This window comes from Lampetra planeri, chromosome 36 (assembly GCF_965212315.1).
Source record: "Lampetra planeri chromosome 36, kcLamPlan1.2.h2, whole genome shotgun sequence".
Taxonomy (NCBI): Eukaryota; Metazoa; Chordata; class Hyperoartia; order Petromyzontiformes; family Petromyzontidae; genus Lampetra; species Lampetra planeri.
Genome location: NC_136142.1, coordinates 5,538,539 through 5,557,851, shown reverse-complemented (window position 1 = coordinate 5,557,851; position 19,313 = coordinate 5,538,539). Strand labels below are relative to the sequence as shown.

The following is a 19,313-nucleotide window of genomic DNA, read 5'->3' as shown; positions in this document are numbered from 1 at the left end:
AGTGGGGTGGGGCTGGGAGGGTGGGGAGGGGCTGGGTGGGGTGGGGCTGGGTGGGGAGGGGCTGGGTGGGGAGGGGCTGGTCACCCCGTGGTGCCCTTACAAAACTCAACGTTTAACCTACTCACACCGGCTTGTGCCCGCCCTCACAGTCGGCCATATTTGCGGAATACACCACGCCGCCGTTGACCCTGGCCATTGACCGAGCAACCCAACGTTCCTACCAGCTTCCTCCGCAGGAATGTTTGCGCACCATCACACGCTCCACCCTCGACTGACAATCACGTAATTTCCCTCCCATCTCAAAGCTCACCTCTTTGCCATTGCCCATTCCCTTCCTCTTCCCTCGCCCCTCCACTCCTTCCCGTGCCCTCCACTACCCGTTTGTGCCGTGTTGCAGTTACCGATTCCTCGGCCCTTGCATGCCCCCGTCATCTAAATCACTCCAGTTTCTTACCGCTTTTTAAACCACTGTGAAGCGCTTTGAGTTAAGGCGTTCTAAAAATATCAGCCACGATCGATCCACTGCTGAAGGCTCCTCTCAGCAATCGCTATCAGTCTTGCAATTAAACTATGCTGCTCCAGCACACAAACCGATTTCATCATGCCATCTCCATCCTTACCATCAACCATGAGCCATCATCCCCCCCCCTTCAAGTGTCTTGCCCAAGCCTGTGTATGTTCTCAGATACACGATTTCCACTTTTGATTACATTTCAAGTATGAACCTCTATCCACGCGTTCTACATTTCTCAGGTTTTTTGTGTGAACGTTCCATGTTTCTGATCCGTATGTGCCCCGGGAGATCCGTTTTCTTAACATCTCGACCAAATGTAGCACTTTAACAGCTTTGCTTTCTAGGCTTTGTAATACTGAAATCAATGTTGTAAAATCACCATTTAAACCACAAGCCAATTCTGGAACAGTACAATCAAATACTCGTCACCTTTATACTACAATACTTAGCCAGGACTGCCTGGTGTGACGTTTGCATAACTTTGCATGCTGTTCCATTTTGAATTGACAAAAAACGTGGTTGCCATTTAAAATAAATCAAGTTAACATTGTTAGGGGTTCATCTTCTTGGTTCTTTCGGTAAAGTCACGTAGAAGGGAAGTAATAAAATAAGAAAAATTAAATATAATAAAATAATTCTCACGACGTTTCGGCCACAACACAAGCAGCCGTCCTCAGGTGAAGACCAGGTCTGTCGAGGCGACAGCGTCTAAATGAAACACCACCACGCTTGGAGCGTCTATTTAAGCTGGTTTGGAAGGGGGGAAGACTCCATTGCACTCAGGAAAGAGGAAATCCATCACCCCATCACCCCATATTGATTTGAAAACTCTTTATCCATCAGAGTGCTATAGATGCAAACTCCAAGATAACGTTTGAAAACAGCACTTTATTTAATTATTCCTGGGCTTGAACATTCGTATTAAAAAAAGGTCAGTCGAAGGCACTGTGTGAGCATTTATAAAAAAAAACTGTTAAAACTCATAATTTTAACGTCTTTAAATGTACACATTCAATCTGTGAAGTATAATAAAGCTGACCTGGTAACCATAAAAAAATAATTTTATCAAAAACGCACACAATAGATCACATGACTGGGTTGACAGATTGGATCAATAGAATTACCAGGGCCAAGAAATAGATTATCATGTCACCAGGGTATTGCATCGACTCAATGAAATTAATCCATCACGTGGTCAGGGTCATGAATTGGACAAATCACATAACCGTACTTATAGTCCAAAGGCAAAGTGACAACAAGCAGGTGTCGTCACACTCCGCCTTGGTTGCTGTGCTATGGATTTAGCAGCTGCTGATGGCCACCGGGAACTCGAAGCAGAAAAGATCGTTTGCTTTGTCATCCCTCAATTCCCACTTGACCACCAATTTGATCTGAAACGGCACAGAAAAGCAAATCAGCCACGCTAGAGAGATGTTAACTACCTCACCTGGTGTACAGGAGATTGTGGGTTTGATCCCGACCCTGACACATGTATATTTGGAGTTTGCATGTTCTCCCCGTGGTTGCGTGGATGTTTCTCCGGTTTTTTTCCTCCACATTTAGAAACATGCGTTTAGAGTATTTGACTAGTTTAGCTTCACAAATAAACGCATCAAGTCAAATAACAAATCAACTTAAACAGATTTTCTTGTGGTTTACACCAGGTGAGAAAACCGAGAGTGATTGTAATGGTTCAAGGGGAATGCTTCGTCACATTTTGTTCAAAATGTTAAACTATTTTCTGAGAACACTGACCGTGAGGTTAAACATCTAATTTCCACAGGCATCCTCAAGCAATCTGTAAACTTACAAAATCATAAAGACTTAAGTGAGACCACAGAAATTATAAAAACAATGGAATGTTTGTCAGAGGATGTTTCGTTTTGCCTGACAATAAATACAAATCACTCGTAAATTTTCAGATTTAAGCTAGACACAACAATGCATCGGATGGCTTTGTTAGTTTAGGAGCCAATGTTCAGGAAATGATCCGGCAGTTTTTAAATGACGGGTTAAATTGTGAGCTTCCACCACAGATGAATGTGCCCAGTGTCGGGAATTTAGAAACATGCATTTAGAGTATTTGGCTGCGATAAATTTCCACATAAGCCACTTCATTGAGCTATCATTTGTGGCCAGGTCGCTTCTGAGAAATTGCAATATAGCTCAGTGGGCCTTACCTGGTAAAATAAAATAGTTTAAGTTGATAGTTCAAGTTAGTTTAGTACACGGCCATGGTGCAAAGATGGTGGTGGTCATGGCTATGGAAGACTCACGCTGGGGTAGTCGGACTTGACGGGCAGCCCCACGTCGTAGGTGTAGGCCTGATTCTTGGCGATGGGGCATGTGATACCCGACTTGCAGCCATCGTTGTTGGGGATGGGGAAGGGGATGGGGATCCCCGCGAGAATGCCGTGCACCACCGCCGTCGAGCCCTGGCTCTCCGTGTCTGTTGGGGTTTGGGGAACAAGGTTGAGAGGGTTGGCGGGGGGGGGGGAGCAGGAAGTGTGAGCCAGGGCACGCATCACAAAACAAATCGAGAGAATTTGGTCGCTCACACACGAAATACCATGTGTGATAAGTAACAATATGTACATGTACAGTCCTTTAATCAAACCACTGCTGAATGAGGGCCTCCTCAGCCCTCTGCATGTTATAGACATTCTTTGACCACACCTCAGTCAGTGCAGGTTAGTGAATGTAGGGACCATAGACATGGATGCAGACAAGTACAGTACAACAATGGCTTGTGCTGGACTACTTTTTGCTGCCCACCCACGCTAGCAATGCCGTCACCCATCCAAGCACTATCCACCAGGCTCATATCCTGATTATCATCAAAGATCTGACAAGATTGAGCACATTCTGCCTGATGTGGTCAAAGGCAACATAAAGATATTGAGAATGACTAGGGCCGGGTAAATGTCATAGGAGTGTCATGTCACCCCATCCATAGGACAGGCTGTCCGTTTGTCGTAAATATTACTATATATGCGACTATAATTACCGATGTTTGTCTTTAAAATCAAAACAAATGTCGTCTGGCTCTCCCCCACGGTAAAATAACATAACACAATCCATATCTTATCTATAAACAATAATTTATTCACAGCTAGGCATGGTAATTCAAACAAGCGCTATATTATCCCTTAAAATACCACCATGCTAAATGCTTTCTCCATAGTCGGCATTCCCTGATTGAGGTGGAAAATGCACATTCGTACAGCACAGCTTAAAGAATCATCTTGGCTCAAGCGGCAATGTCACAATCTCATCTCTGCTGATAAAAAAAACCCTTACAATCACCACTACTATTATACTGATCCATATATTTTCCCACCAGCTCCTGCGCTTTCCCAAACACAAGGCGACGTGTCTGCTGCTCACCGCTGGTGAAGGTCACGTTGATGTTGTAGGTTTTGTCCTTGCAGAGAATGCAGGGCTGGGTAGGACATGGGATTATGTTCACCGCCGATATCTTTCCCGTCTGGGAACCTGAAAGGGGAAAGGCAAGGTAAGACAAAAAGCACAGTTGTGTTAATAAACCAGTACACCAAGGAATGGTCTGGTCATGCTATTTATTTAATTTAGTGCCACATTCTTCAAATAGTACACTGCAAATGTGATTGTGAAAATCTGAGATTATATTTGGATTCAATATCCATCAAAACCTCCCGATAAAAACCTTTGTAAGTCTAAGTTCAAAAAACAAAAAATAATAAATTGTGAACCCAAAATAAAAAAAAGTGTTTAGATTCATCTAGTCACTTAACTGATTTAATTTGTGCAAATTTTCAGCTATGGAGCGATTCTAGAACATCATTAGAATTGGCATAACTCGCTCACTCATTGAGGACCAGCTAAATATTCATTACACACCACGCACTCCCCACCTGCAACAAACCGCACTGACCACCGTGGTAAACTATGGCACAAATAATCCAAACGACCCGACACACTGTGAGGAGGCTCTCATCGGGCAATGGATTGACAAAGGGCTCACCATGTACACAACAGCACATTTGTTTAGTGGCTGGGAAATCCAATGGTTAGTGTGAAGTTGTGGAAAAAGATTGCAACTGACCAGCTTGCACATAATGGGTCAATTTCTGCAGACGCTTCATACGTCTGTGGCGAATTGCCAATGTAGTGGGCGTTAAATATACTGTACCTTTTAAGGATAGGTCCATTAAGGGAAGTGTAATAGGCTATAATTCAAATGCTTAAATTACCATTAGGTTATATTAAAGAAGTGATAACTAACCTAGATAGATATTTTGAAAAAAATATATCACGGGGTTCTAAACAAACTGAACGAAATAACTATTTGATTTACTGAGAATGTTCACCAATTATATCATCATTATGGTTTCGCCAAAGCAGTGAAATATATTCTCTGCTGCAAAATCTATTGCATCCAAGTGTCCCCTATGCATTGAGTTGGAGTACTATCCTGCTTAATCCTCCTAACACAACCCCTGCTCTGAAGATTAATGACAAACTATTGGAATACTAAAAAATATAAACCCACACAAATACACTTTTATTTAGATAAGTCTCATGATGACAACTACTTCTTGAGCTGGCTTTCAGACAAGCAAACCCTGTTGCGTAATCACTGAACACCCAACCACACACTTGCACCGCGCGCACATTCAACGCGACCTTGCAGCACAGAACATGCCGAGCTTTGCTGTGTACACGCACTAGCTGTGCAATCCACAGCGAGACAAGTAAAACGCTGACAATACCTTCGTCAAGCACACCACTATGGGGAACTAAAACAAACATAAAACACTGACCAGGCTTTAACTGCTGCTTTTTTATTTGCTCCTTTTTAACACGAGCCAATAATATCAGATTTTTCAGGCAATAAAATGCTCCACCATAATAGGTGAAGAGGTGACTGGGTGGTTCAAAGGTCAGAGCACTGAGCCAGTACCGCTGAGACTCTGGTCTCAATTCCGGGTTCCTTAAAGTATGAGCGAGTTGATCGTCTAAGCCCAGTCACCAATTATCGCACAAACATTTGCCTTTTCACCTAATTTGGCTCATTCCAACTCTGAGACTAGAAATTGATTGGTTTGATTGACAGCTTCATAGCGGATTCAAATTATTGGTCTTGGCAAAACACGTAAGGTTTTCAGCAGAGCTCTTACAAAGATATTTATATTTTTAATATCTTAAACTTTCTGCACTATGGGGGGGGAGGGCGTGTGACCATACTTGACCATGCTGCCTAGTGTTGGCCGGTGAAGGGGGTAACCCCATGACCAATTCAGATATCACTCATCATCATTCCTGCCCGTGCCCAGGATTTGATTCCTGCTGTAGTACCTTTTCTGGTCGTGCCCAAGAATGGTATCCACAGCAGGATTCAAATAATCCGCATTGAACTGGGGTTGCGAATCCTATAATCCAAAAATAAATTCACGCCAACGCAATGTGCCACGAACTATGGGAGGAATTAGCTACACGATTCAAATTATCTGCAATATTTTCACGGATTTATAGGTTATGGGTTTTAACGTAATTTTGGGTAAAGGGTTTTTTTCTTATTCATTTTTTGACTTGAGACGCAATTAGGAAAACTTTAAAAAATCCTCTTGAAGTCTTACTATACAAAATATGTTAGCAAGGCTAGTCTGTGTAATGCAAACCAAAAATAAACATTACCTCCATGTTAAATTTCGATTTAAAGCTTTCGTGACAGCAGGGATTCATCTTCTTGGTTCTTTCGGTAAAGTCACGTAGAAGGGAAATAAAATAATAAAAATAAATCATAATAAAATACAATTCTCACGACGTTTCGGCCACAACGCAAGCTTGGTGGTGTTCATTCAGACGCTGTCTTTCCGACAGACCTGTTCTTCACCTGAGGACGGCTGCTTGCATTGTGGCCGAAACGTCGTGAGAATTGCATTTTATTATGTTTTATTTTTATTATTTTATTATTTCCCTTCTACGTGACTTTACCGAAAGAACCAAGAAGATACCTCCATGTTACTCTGCAGCTCCACACCTCTATGAATCGTGGTCCGCCAAGCGTTTTAAACTGCCGCGGGGATCCACTAGGGATCATGGGAATATTTGCGAACCGCCAATAATCCACAAATTACAGGGATTCGCGGCCTATGGAATGTTTACAGTACGATTGATTTGCTGGGTTCAAAGTGCAGTGCTCTGTGCTACCGTCCCACCCTAAAATCCATAAACAAAACAATACTCCGTACAATATTTAACCAGATAATGGCCTTTTAAAATTTGACGTAATCTCTTTTCTAAAAATGTATTACGGTACTGTTACATTTTTGCGATTTACCCATAAGTAATCTTCGTATTTGGGAAATAGGAGAATGACAAAGGGATTTGAATAAATCTTCAGCTCATCTCGCACTCCTTACTCAACGTTACATAAAGGACGTTCACGTGCTGTCTGCCATTATTTCCGACCTTGAACAAATGGTGATGCCTTCATCAAGCAGTGGATTGACAAATGGTTAAACATTGTTTTTTTATTCTTCGGTTCTTTCGGTAAAGTCACGTCGAAAGAAATTAAATTAAATAATAATAGAATACGACGTTTCGATTGCAACACAAGCAACCATCATCAGGTACAAATGAATGAGATATCAAACATAGTAAACTTGGAAATATAATGCAATACAACAGTCGGCCAACATAACAGTCAACACCCCACCTGGTTGATTACGTTCCTCCAAAGATTGCTAAATTTTAGAGACAAAACATAGACACACAGACAGACAGACACATAAGCAGAGAGAGACTCACACAGAGACAAACAGCGAGAGACACACACATAGGCACACAGAAAGACAACGTCTTTGTGTCGAGGCCTTAAGTAGAGAGAGAGGGGGGGGGCAGAGGGGGAGTTGTGTGGAATTCCTGCCCAAAGCAGACGGAGGAGAAAATGGACCCATAAACAAGCACGGTAGAAATCAAATTTAGGAAAATTTAAGTGGTAATAGTTGACTTTGTTAGACATTGTTCATACTCTTGAGCACCCCTTAGAGAGCTATGTTATACAGCGTACAATACAAAACAAACGTAATACATTTAGTTACTTATGTAGGTGACCATTATTAAGAAATAGCATTTTACACCCAGGTGCAGAATTCAGAGATGATTAAGCTACACCGAGTCAGCCGACTGCATAAAACTACTCTAGGCCCTTCTGACAAAACAACATTTACAATGCACAAGTAAAAAAGAACCAGTTTTTTCACGGCGTCACCTCCAGACTGAACGTCCTTGGGCTGTTCAGAGCAATGATTTGCGCAGTATATCTCCGAGTCAGTAAACTGAACAAGTGTGAGAAACAAAATGTTTATGACGGGGTTTAAAAAAATTTTGAATCAAAGTACTAACAACTTAAAGTTATGACACAGACAACACATCAGCATAGAGCAGAAAGAGGCACCAGGCTACGTCTGAGGTATAATAATACTTGTTAAATCTTGATGTTAAGCTTTCGTGAATGCAGGAATCTAGCTACGGCAGAGATATTGGTTCTGCCCTGTTTAAAATCTGCCTTGTGTTCGCGAACACGGTCCGAGACATGTCGTTTCGTTTCCCCAATATAACTGCTACCGCAGACACAACTTAGTTTGTAGACACCAGCAATACCCTGTGATGTTGTGTGTCTCTCTGTGTGCGTCTGTGGGTCATGTAGCCCGCATGCCCAGCCACCGCATGCCTAAACAGCTTTTGTTCGGCCGGATCGAGGGGGCTAAACGGGCGCGGCACGGGCTAGAGAAGAGATGGAGTGATGTGGTACAGGAGGACGTGGAGCTGAGTGGACTTGCCGATGACTGGTACCAGCGGTGTCAAGATCGGCCTCAGTGGAGGAGGCTCGTGAAGGACGCTACTGGGCAGTTGAAGGCAGTCGCCCTACAACAACGGAGGGCGGAGGAGCGACGCTCACAACGAGCGGAGCGCCGGGTGGCTAAAGCACAGCAAGTTGGTACAGTAGGGGGCAAAGGTGGTGCATCAGCCAGTCATCTCGGTCATCTCGGTCAGTCGACCCGTGGCACCTGCTGGGTCTGCCCCGTGACCTCCTGCCAGCGGGCGTTCGACACTTCACGTGGCCTCAAGGTGCACTTGGCCTGGCACAAGCGTCGTGGTGACGTCACCGCCACTTAGTGGCGAATGGCGGTTGTTGTTGTCTGTGTGTCTCTCGGTTTTGCGTCTCTTTCTCTCTGTGTCCGTCTCCTTATGTCTCTCTCTCGTCTCTTTGTGTTTCTCTCTCGGTGTGTCACTTTGTGTGTATGTCTCGGTGTGTGCGTGTCTTTCTGTCTCTCTCTCTCTCTGGGTGTGTCCCTCTGTTTGTGTCTCTGTATGTGTCTGTCTCCCTCTGTATGTGTCTCTGTGTGGTTGTCTCTGTGTGGTTGTCTCTCTGTATGTGTGTCTCTCTGTCTGTGTCTCTCTCTCTGTGCGTGGGTATGCCTCTCGGTGCGTCTCTCTCCTCCCCTCGAGGTGGTGTAGTTCGTTTTCTAACGAGCTGCATGTTCACTAGCTTAGCCAGTGCGCTAACCATTGCAGCATCGCACGCCGCAGAATTATCCAGACATTTAAGCAAACTGGTGGAAAGAAGAATCGTGACGGGGTGGGCGGGAAGTTAGGCGGTTGATTTGTGAAGCAAATGGATTATTAATATGGAAGACGATGCCCCAAAGCTTGGTATTGACAATTGTCAACGGAAATTTGGAGGGCATGAGTCAGCCTCACGTGGCTGTTTGACAAATGCAGTCACACGGCATCAGCTCTCGTAATCGGGAACATGCCGCTGGGCAGTGTGGAATTGCTGTGTTCAGTTGTTTTGTGTCGACCCGTACCCGGGGGGTAGCAGGATGAGATAGTTTTGCTCTTACGAGATTCACGTGATTCAAATCTTGATGACGCATCTCTCCAACACATGAAGCATGTGACAACATTGTTCCAACATTTGCTATCTGGAGGTTTGTCCCCTCGCCCACCCAAATCCCTCGTGATTACAACAGTTACTTAACTGCACACCGATCCAAAAGTGGGAATTTTTTCGAGAATAGTTTCCTCTCTGCTGTTCCTACTGCCATGGGCAGAGTTCCCACATGGTCTGTGTTGTTTTGACACGCTCCACCACCCACCGTTCGCATTCAGGGATGGTGGCGATCCTTTGTGTTCGACCCACGATCACCTCTACACCCTGGATATTCACCTCTTCCACGAATGAACAAACATATTCTTGCTCCCTTCACTTACGCGTGTGAGTGAATGCGGTGGCTCAATGGCGAGCCACGGCACTCACTCTTGAATAGAGTTCGATTCGCGGTTAAGGGGAATCGGTCCTGATCATCTCCCTACCCAGCCCCTTTCACAAACCCTCATTGGCAAACGCGGCGATGGTCGTATGTTGAACTTCTTTCGCACCGTACGTAGCCAACCGTGCTAATCGGCGGTGAGGCTTTCAATGTGCAATGGATTGAGTGGTGAGAATGATTACAGCACAGTAAATTCCATAACTCACCTTCCGCTCATAGTATTCATTTCACTGTTCCACAGTGCTCGGTCAAATATTACGCAAATTCTCTATTTATCTGACGGCCCAAGGCGTGGAGAGATGGCACTTACCAACAAGATCTGATGCGAGATAATACATCTTCGGGGTTAAAACACGCTTGGCTCTGATCAGGCCCAGAGATGGGGGACAAAACCTTTATATTTCCGATTAACACAGGTCTGAAAAGCGAATAGTATGAAAGACGGAAATATATTTAACTTACGTAAAGATAAGGAAGAGATATGTTTCGAAATGTTTTGCACATGAACAGTTAATTCCTCTAATGTACTTCAGTCCATTTTCACAGCCAGCAAAGGAATACAAGAGATGAGTGCCCGAATTGTTCATACGAGACACCCACAAGTGTTGTATGTTGTTGTAGCAAGTATGGTATACAATGTGTTATATAACAATGACATAACATGATGTAATTTTATGGACTCGCTACCACTGCCTTACACTAGACGCGTAAACACTGCACTACACATAGTCCACAAAACACTACGACCCACACACTTTATATTCTTAAGTACTATTAGATACACACATGTGAAACAAACATACAGAAACTACATTACAAGCACACATCACAGTCCTACAAACACCAACACACACATTACTTACACGCTGCTGTATACTATAATGCAAACTATATTATACTAACAGGGCACCTACCTACACATACGATATCTTACACACCATGCACTACATACACTATAACATTACACACCATGCACTACACACACTATAACATTACACACCATGCACTACACACACTATAACTTACACACCATGCGCTACACACACTATAACATTACACACCATGCACCACACACACTATAACATTACACACGCGATACAGTACTCTAATACACTGTACATTACACACCCCTTACACTATAAAACACCACCGCTTAACCGCCAACTTACCGCAGTCTTTGAATTTGACCGGCTCCGCCGCTGAGAGCGTGAGCGCCGTCACGAAGAGCAGAGACAGCAGAGACGAGGAGGAGGTTGACGCGGCCATGGCGAGCGGATGAATGGAGGGAACGTCGTCAACTCGTGACCCCAGGAAGATTAACGCCCGCGTGACGTCATCGCGCACGCCCGCGACGTCATCACGCACGCCCGCGACGTCAGCGCGTAAAGCTCGTGCGCGAGCCGGCACGTCAACGTCGTGACGTCAACGCGTAAAAGCGCGACCCATCCCCCCCCCCACCATTGACGTCGTCAATCGGGCGCGCGCGAGATTCCGATGACGTAGGCACGCACCGACAACGCCGGGACGTACGCAGCGTCGTGACGTCACCGCCGACGAGCGCGGCGTAAAACGCAGCCAGGTTATCCGCAGCCAATGTCATAGAACGGATCCGCATTCGTTTCACGTGCACCACAACGTCACACATCCACCTCTCTAAAACAATGACGTAATTAATATTCTTGGTTCTTTCGGTAGTCACGTAACTAGAAAATTAAAAGCAAAAAAAAACCCCACGTTTCGATCGCAACACAAGCGGCCATCAGGCGGAAATGGGGCAAGCCTCCAAATGACGTAATTTTTGCAAGACGCGCGGCGGCCGCACCTTGTGACGTCACACCGCATCCAATGAACGCCCGCCCCGTCTCGTTATGACGTCACGCTCAGAGGACACCGCAGCGCATTGTCGGCTTTTGCGGTTTTATTGCGCCACTCTTACCGGCAAATTACGCGATGACCGCTTGAAATTGGTAGGGATTATCAAATAATTCACTCGTATTGGAAACATTTTATTAATTGGTACGGCACTTGCACTGGAACCTATAACAGGCTGCGTCGACTGTTACAGGCCGTGGTTAGCACGCCACACATCAGAGGTATGGCTCGAAACGTCGACTTTTTAACTTACACATTGAGTTTTTTTTTCTTCTTAATGTCCGTCTTGTAATAAAACCCGTTTTAGTTGGATCAGCCTCCCGTTGTCTTTCCCAACATCCAACAACTTTTCTGTCGCAGCAAGCGAACGCTTTCAATGTGTTTCGACCTTAGGAGCCTAGTCAGCATTCCAATGATTTAAACAATTGCCGTTGGGTTATCAGATGTTATTGGCAAATAAAAAAGCAATTCCATACACAAACTCACGATATTTTTCCCTGCAATATCAGAGGCAGTCTTATTGAACACGGATGCGTAAGAAAAACCTAACGTTGCCTTGTCCAAGAATGCAGAATGTCAAGAATAAATTGATACAGCGTCTAAACAAGACGAGCATTTATCCTCGCTTTATTTGGATCGTGTTCCAGAAGTCACCAATAGCAGCAACAACTTGTACTAGCAGTACTCTTAGGTTTTTTCGGTAAAGTCACGTAGGTAAAAATAGAAAAAAATTGAAATAATATAAAGAAAATATTTTATTTCTATTATTTTTTTCCTACGTGACTTTACCGAAAAAACATAAGAGTATGCTTCATTGCAGTCACGAAAGCTTCAAATCTAGAATGTACTAGCTGTATTAATAATAATTTGCAGCGTTATCTTGCCCCGCGTTAGATGGAGCGCATATATTCGAAAGCTCAGCACCCAAGTATTTAAGAACATCTTAGCTGGAGCAGTCTCTGTTACACAACTATAACAGCACGATTTCATTCACCTTTGCAGCTGGAAAAAAAATACCGACCGAGATGTAACGTTTTCATTTGGTCAAATTGGGCAGCCACACAAAGATAGAGACATGGGGAGACACAAATTAAAACATTTGATACAATCACGCAGTTGGGACAAATTGATTGTCAGATTTTGGGGGTTCATTGCAGACTCCAGGATTCACTTTTTTATTATTACACGCTTTTATTTAACTCAGTCTGTTGTTGTATCCATAAAAAATATTGTAACTACATTTTTACCCACTTCCCAATGTGCTTTCGACTGCAAACTTGGTATACTTATGTGATACTGATAATACCATATTCTATTAAACAAATATATTTTGTCTGTTATGTCCTCAAATCTTGTAACTCTATTGCAATCATCTTCCCAATGTCGTATCGACTGCAAACTTGGTATAGGTATGTCATACTGATGCGGGGCCACTTCCTGGAGTCGTCGAGTTCTGCCATTACACGAGTAGGGTACATTTAATTAAAGCGTGGTTTAAATTTTTTTATTTTAAAATACTTTTTACTCAAGAGCCTCGGCACCACGAGACCAGAATTTCGTTTCATAACCACGTGCAAAATGTAGTCAGGTCCTGCAATTTTTATATCCAACACGGTGTTGTATCGCATCAATAAGGTTGGATTATTGCAATTCACTACAGGTACTGCTAGCAGAGCTGCCATAGGTTTCTGGTTGCCTAACGAGGTGGCAATAATTAGTGCTGGCCAGATATAAAGCACAATACAAACCATAACGCGAACTCGTCATCCTTGCATCGCACGCAGATGCTCTTCTGCGGCCGTCTGGAAAGCTCTTCCTTTCGATATTAAGCCACTGGAGATATGCACCCCTTAATCTAAAACTCATTTCTTTAGAACAGCTTTTTATTGCTCTTGCCCTGCACCTCCGATTAGCGACGTACGGTGGAAAGTACATATAAGGGATTGTCAACTCTCTCTCCACACGTGGCCATAGTTTTTGTCTCAATGTGCCACAAAGACCCAGTAAGCTCGAAAGCGTGCCGCAGAAATATGGTTAAGCTGCATTGGTGGATTAAGGCCTCCCCAAGCAGTCACTTCATTCTTACAAGTCGGTAGTGGACGTAATATCTGGAGTGTTCTTTCATTCTACCACTCCGTTAGCATCGACCACTGGCAATCATACCTTCTAGCGGCGTGTCCTGCCTAACCCAATTGTTTTTACTGGTAGGAACCTCCTGGTTACACCGGCTCACAGGGGATTATTGTTTGTCCGTCGTGCATCAAAAAATGGGAGGGGTGGGGAGGGGCTGGTTACCCCGTGGTGCCCTTATAAAACTCAACGTTTAACCTACTCACGCCGGCTTGTGCCCGCCCTCACAGTCGGCCATATTTGCGGAATACACCACGCTGCCGTTGACCCTGGCCATTGACAGAGCAACCCAACGTTCCTACCAGCTCCCTCCGCAGGAATGTTTTTTTTTTAAATATCTAATGGTTCCTCTTCCTCGCCAATGCGAGATGTTAACTACCTCACCTGATACACAGGGCATGGGTTCAATCCCAAACCTGTATATTTGGTTTGACGATCTCCCCGTGGTCGCGTGGATTGTTCTCCGGGTCCTCCAGCTTTCTCCTCAAGATATTGAATGTTTTTAGTATTTGGCTGCTTTAAATTCCCACAAAACCCACATAATTGAACTATCGTGTGGCCAGGTCGCCTCTAAAAAACAGCTATATAGCTCAGTGGGCCTTACCTGGTAAAATAACATTTCATTTAATTTGAAGCATGCACCTCTTCACAATTTTCAACTCACCGTCATCAGTGTTGATAAATTAAAATGGGCAGTACTTATTTCATTAATGACGAGGTATACAATATAATTGTGTTATTCTGCAGTGACTTGAAAGTGAATGCTATACATGCGGCATTCATAGTTAATATTAAAAATATTAAGACCCATGTCAGTGCTGGTGTTCATCATCAACATCAGGGTAATTGACGCGCTTATACACTTGTGTAGTTGTGCAGTGTCAAGTGAAGCAGTTGGCAAATGTATTTAAATGATACACACAAACTTAACAACTTTATTACAAAAACCCTTATCTTTGTTGAGCAGTAACATTTACAAAACAATTGGCAAAGCTGCCTTCTCGTCAAAATAAATACTGTTTATACAGGAAAGTGATGGTAGAAAACTACAAAATTTGTTTGTATTACAGGAGTTACATTCAAAAATGTCAACTAATCAATGTCATCAACTGCCCTTGTTTCATGATATACATAAATAATACACCACCTATCGGGTGGGGAAAACTCAATGTTGAACTGAAAGTATGAAATAACTTCATATAATTACCATAAGCTCTTTAAAAACCAAACCCATAATTAAAACCAAAATGTATGTTGCTGGTGTTGGCGTTGGACATCTAATGCATGCAATTAACACAGCTCTTCTGAATACATGGGGGTAAATGCTCAAGTAATGTGTTGACTACAATTTTTTTTAGCAAAATATACCCTTGCTAGCTTATAAAAACAAACATACCATGCCGAGGTTAACAATGCACAAAATGTACCTCTTCTGTTTGAAATTATTATTTCCCATGATAATTTACAGCAGATGGACGTTTCTGTTGAGAAAAGTTGTCTTGAAGTGTTCAATTTCCCCTTTTAGCCAATATTGTGCACAGATGGTTAACAAATACAATTTTAGTTGGATCCGGTAGATTGATGTTAAATATATTGACCAATTTGTTTATTGTGCGATGTAACTTCACGGCCCAACTCCCAAGCAGATATCTGCTGTAAGTAGACTATGGGCTATCTGGTAATAAACACGAGATTTGTAACCACTATTACAAATGTCAATACATTGTGACTGCATTTGAATGCGTGCAGCTGTAGTCGTAAAACGTTTGCTGAGATTATAACAGATACAAAGAACGTTTCTTCGTGTTGTAGAAATGCACAGCTCGTTTTGTTTGGGAAAACAAACTCTTTCAGCGATAAAATACGCCATACGAGTGATGCTGATCAAACAGCTGCTGAATGTGCTGCTGCTGCTGCATCGGAAGGCGACATAGCCCCGCTCTTGTGGCTGCGACACACCAGGACAAATGTTCTAGCGGGCACCAACGCTTGCAGTACGGGAAGCGAATTTAGGCCGTGAGCCGGCCAAAATAGCGTCCTGCGTGCCTACCACTGACCTCCTGGTCCCTGCCGCCCTCCACGTCGATTACAGACACGGGCACTAGGCCCCTCCAGGGGTCCTGCACCATGCTGCTCTTGTAATAGCAATCCACACTAGCCTCCCTGTCCGCACGGCCGTGCCACGGAGAGCGGGAGCCTGGCATCCTTGGTGATCCCTTGTGGACGAGAAATTGTTTGTCACAAATACGCCTGACTGCTTTAAAAAAAATATGACGCGGTTACAAAGTTCAGGGATTAAGCTAATTCCACGGGTGCCTTATAGGTCAATGCTGCAACCTGAAGGCAATGTAATTGTCTCTACGATTTGTTATGTGTATATGTCGATTAAATACGACCCCGAGTGCTAAACGTGGCCAAAAGCAAAGTGTAGGGTATTTTGATCACAGACTCAAGTTTGCTGAACCAGAAGTCCTCGATTAGTATAAGCATGGATTAAAACTCAGGATCTAAGGCTGCTTGTTAAATTAAATTCTAACCAAGCCACTCGGATAATCGATATTATTTCATAACCAAGGTGAAACTCCCGAGTGAACGCGACTTGCAAAATTCCAACCCAACATTAACCTGGGCTGCGGCTATGATCAGCACTGTGGAGGAAACAAAAAAATATTCAAACGTTACGCCAAACGTTGGTGGCCATTGGACCAATAACTGTTAAGGGGCCCACATCAACTAACGGTGGCCCAATGTTTGGCGTTTTCTGCGTTACCCAAGGCACGTGTGCAGTATTTTGAGGCTCGGAAGCCTCAATGTGCTCGTAAAACCTCGCAACTAACCCTTTGACCAGTGTTAGCATGGCCTTTAATCCAAAGAGTACAACTCCTGTTAACACCCCGTGAGGTGCGAGTTGATCCTTATGGCGGTACCCCGGGGTACCAAACAATACAAAATGCCCGAGGCAATTAAATATTTTATTTCTGGGACACTATTTTTTCCAGGGGTGTACTTAACTCCGCGATTGGGGTACCAATCAATCCGAAATCGGTGCTACTCCGCGATGTCGAAACGCAGCGAGGACGATTGCGCTGAAACCCTGAACGCTCGTGTACGCACCGTAGTGGTGCATCGTAGTGTACAGCTCGTCGAGATGAGTCGATTTCCATATCGCCGACCATCAACACAGACTCATGGACATTATGCGAGAGCCGGGGTACTATGGTACCCCGGGGTACCGCCATAAGGTTAAATTTATAAACCATAGAGTGCATTATGCACATTGATGTATCTTTACGATGTTTTATTATAGTTTATATTCTCATTAAAGTATATTATATCCTGCAGCTATATACGAGGTAGTTTATAATTTGAACACCCTGCATTATCCCACGTGGTCATGAATAGTTTATAACCAAATCTATATAATAGTTAACCCTTAGCGATTTCTGCTTAATAATTTACATTTGTAAGGCACCTTCCACGAATGTCTCAATGCGCCTTTGTTAGAAAAGGCCGATAGAGGAGCGCTACATAGAATAAACATAAATTGTGTTTTTAGACGCGACTTAAAAAGTATCCACAGTCGGTTAAACGAATTTCCAAAGAGGAAAAAATTTCACAACCGAGGCGCACACAGCAAGTCGCCCGCTGACCCCAGGAACGCAGCCCCAGGATCGAGGCACGCACACATGGGCAGTCTGCAGGTTGTACGGATGAATAAGCTCGTGAATGTGGTGGTGCAAGCCCTTGCAAAGCTTTAAAAACGAGTAGAAGCCTCAAACTCTACTCGTTTCAAGGCCGGCAGCATGTGTAAATACAAGTGAACCGGGGAAATATGGTTATGTAATGGGGTTCAGGTGAGCATCCTACCGCATTCTGAACAATTTGTAGTCTACCAAAAAGGACCTTATTTGAAACATAACGCTGTAGTTCTAGTTAATCTGTACACTTGATAAGGACCTTATTTGAAACATAACGCTGTGATTCTAGTTAATCTGTACACTTGATAAGGCATCAGTAAACCGTGTTTATGATGGTCTATTCGTTAACCCCATGCATATAACCCTCGTAATGCTTTCTATAGCTTATCAGCCACGTGTGTTATGGCCTTATCGTCAAACCCTCGTAGGTCTAGAAGCCACGGCCTGTCCCCCGTGTTGTGCATTAGTTACCTGCTGCCAGGAGCCGCGGCCCCTCGGCGTCTCCCCGCGCCACGGGGAACCACGTGGGCTTCGCTGCTGCCCGTAGGGGCTGAACCGCGGCGACGGCGTTTGGAAGCACTGCTGCTTGAACTGCTGCTGCTGGGGACTGAACTGCTGCTGCTGGGGACTGAACTGCTGCTGCTGTTGGTACAGCATCATCATCAGCTGCTGTTGCTGAAACCCGACCGTCTGCGGCGACGTCGCCGAGACGAAGCGCATTGCTCCTCGGGGGCTGGTCGCTGGGCTCTGCTGGCCGCCGTGATGAGGCCCGAAGCCGCCGTGGTGTGGAGATGGAGTAGAGGCGCGGTGTTGTTGCTGCTGCTGCTGCTGTTGTTGTAAGCTCGAGTTCCCGCGAGGACGGAACATGGCGAAGCTGCTACGGCGTGAGGTCAAGACAACAGCGACAAGCACAAGCGCTCCGCACAGCACCAAACTCGCACACAGACACCACGGCAGGCGTGAGACGGTGATGACGATGATTAGACGAGCTAAAGGAGAGAGCGATGGAGGGGAGGGGATACAACCGAGGCGAGGAGGTGGAAGACGCCGCACGTCGGGAGAGAAGGCGAAGAGGAAATGGCGACGTGGGAAAAAAAGGTCCGCGCGCGGTGCTCGCCGGGAGTTGGGCCTCGAGCGGAAGTGACGTCACGCCCCGACCTTCGCATGGCGGGGCGTCTCTTGCCGCTATTGGCTGAAACTAAACGACAAAGAAAACTTTAAACTTTTTTTGTTTTAATTCTAGATTTGAAGCTTTCGTAACTGCAAGGATTCACATTCTTAGGGGTTTTTTTCGGTAAAGTCACGTAGGAAAAAAAATTAAAATAAATAAAAGTAAAATAAAATAAAAATCACGACGTTGCCTCCAAAACGTCGTGATTTTTATTTTATTTTTATTTTACTTTTATTAATTAAAAAAAAATTCCTACGTGATTTTTTTTGTTTTAATAAATTCATACAGTAGCATGTATTATAAATGTAGATAGTGTTATATTATTTTAGATTTATTCTCTCGTGAGATTTCAGGATGGAGTTTAAATTTCCGTGACCCCTGGCCCCTTAAAGGGGCATTGAAAAATGATGATACTCCGACTGATGCTCCTGCTGTTGTAGAGTGACTCATGCAGCCAGCCATGGCTGCAGGGTTTTGGCAGTACATGTTGTTTATGTCGTTTATTGTGAAAATTCCGTCACAGTTCATATGATCACTGTTTCATTGCTTTCATGGCTTTATTTGGGTGATTTCGAAAAGTGTTTTGGTTTGGCCATGTTTGTTTGTTG

General features: G+C 44.1%; 2 protein-coding genes across 2 annotated transcripts; both read right to left on the bottom strand.

Annotated features, from left to right (window-relative positions):
* Window positions 1–1,382: 1,382 nt before the first annotated feature.
* LOC144730709 (NPC intracellular cholesterol transporter 2-like) lies at window positions 1,383–11,562 on the bottom strand. Its single transcript, XM_078611402.1, has 4 exons — window positions 11,004–11,562; window positions 3,902–4,009; window positions 2,791–2,963; window positions 1,383–1,905 (listed from the first exon to the last, which is right to left on the bottom strand). The coding sequence occupies exons 1-4, from the start codon at window positions 11,098–11,100 to the stop codon at window positions 1,816–1,818; spliced, it is 468 nt and encodes a 155-aa protein (XP_078467528.1). The 5' UTR covers window positions 11,101–11,562; the 3' UTR covers window positions 1,383–1,815.
* Window positions 11,563–14,742: 3,180 nt separating this feature from the next.
* On the bottom strand, window positions 14,743–18,650 carry LOC144730710 (uncharacterized). Its single transcript, XM_078611404.1, has 2 exons — window positions 18,006–18,650; window positions 14,743–16,052 (listed from the first exon to the last, which is right to left on the bottom strand). Exons 1-2 carry the CDS (start codon window positions 18,399–18,401, stop codon window positions 15,846–15,848), a joined length of 603 nt encoding a protein of 200 aa, XP_078467530.1. The 5' UTR covers window positions 18,402–18,650; the 3' UTR covers window positions 14,743–15,845.
* Window positions 18,651–19,313: the final 663 nt, after the last annotated feature.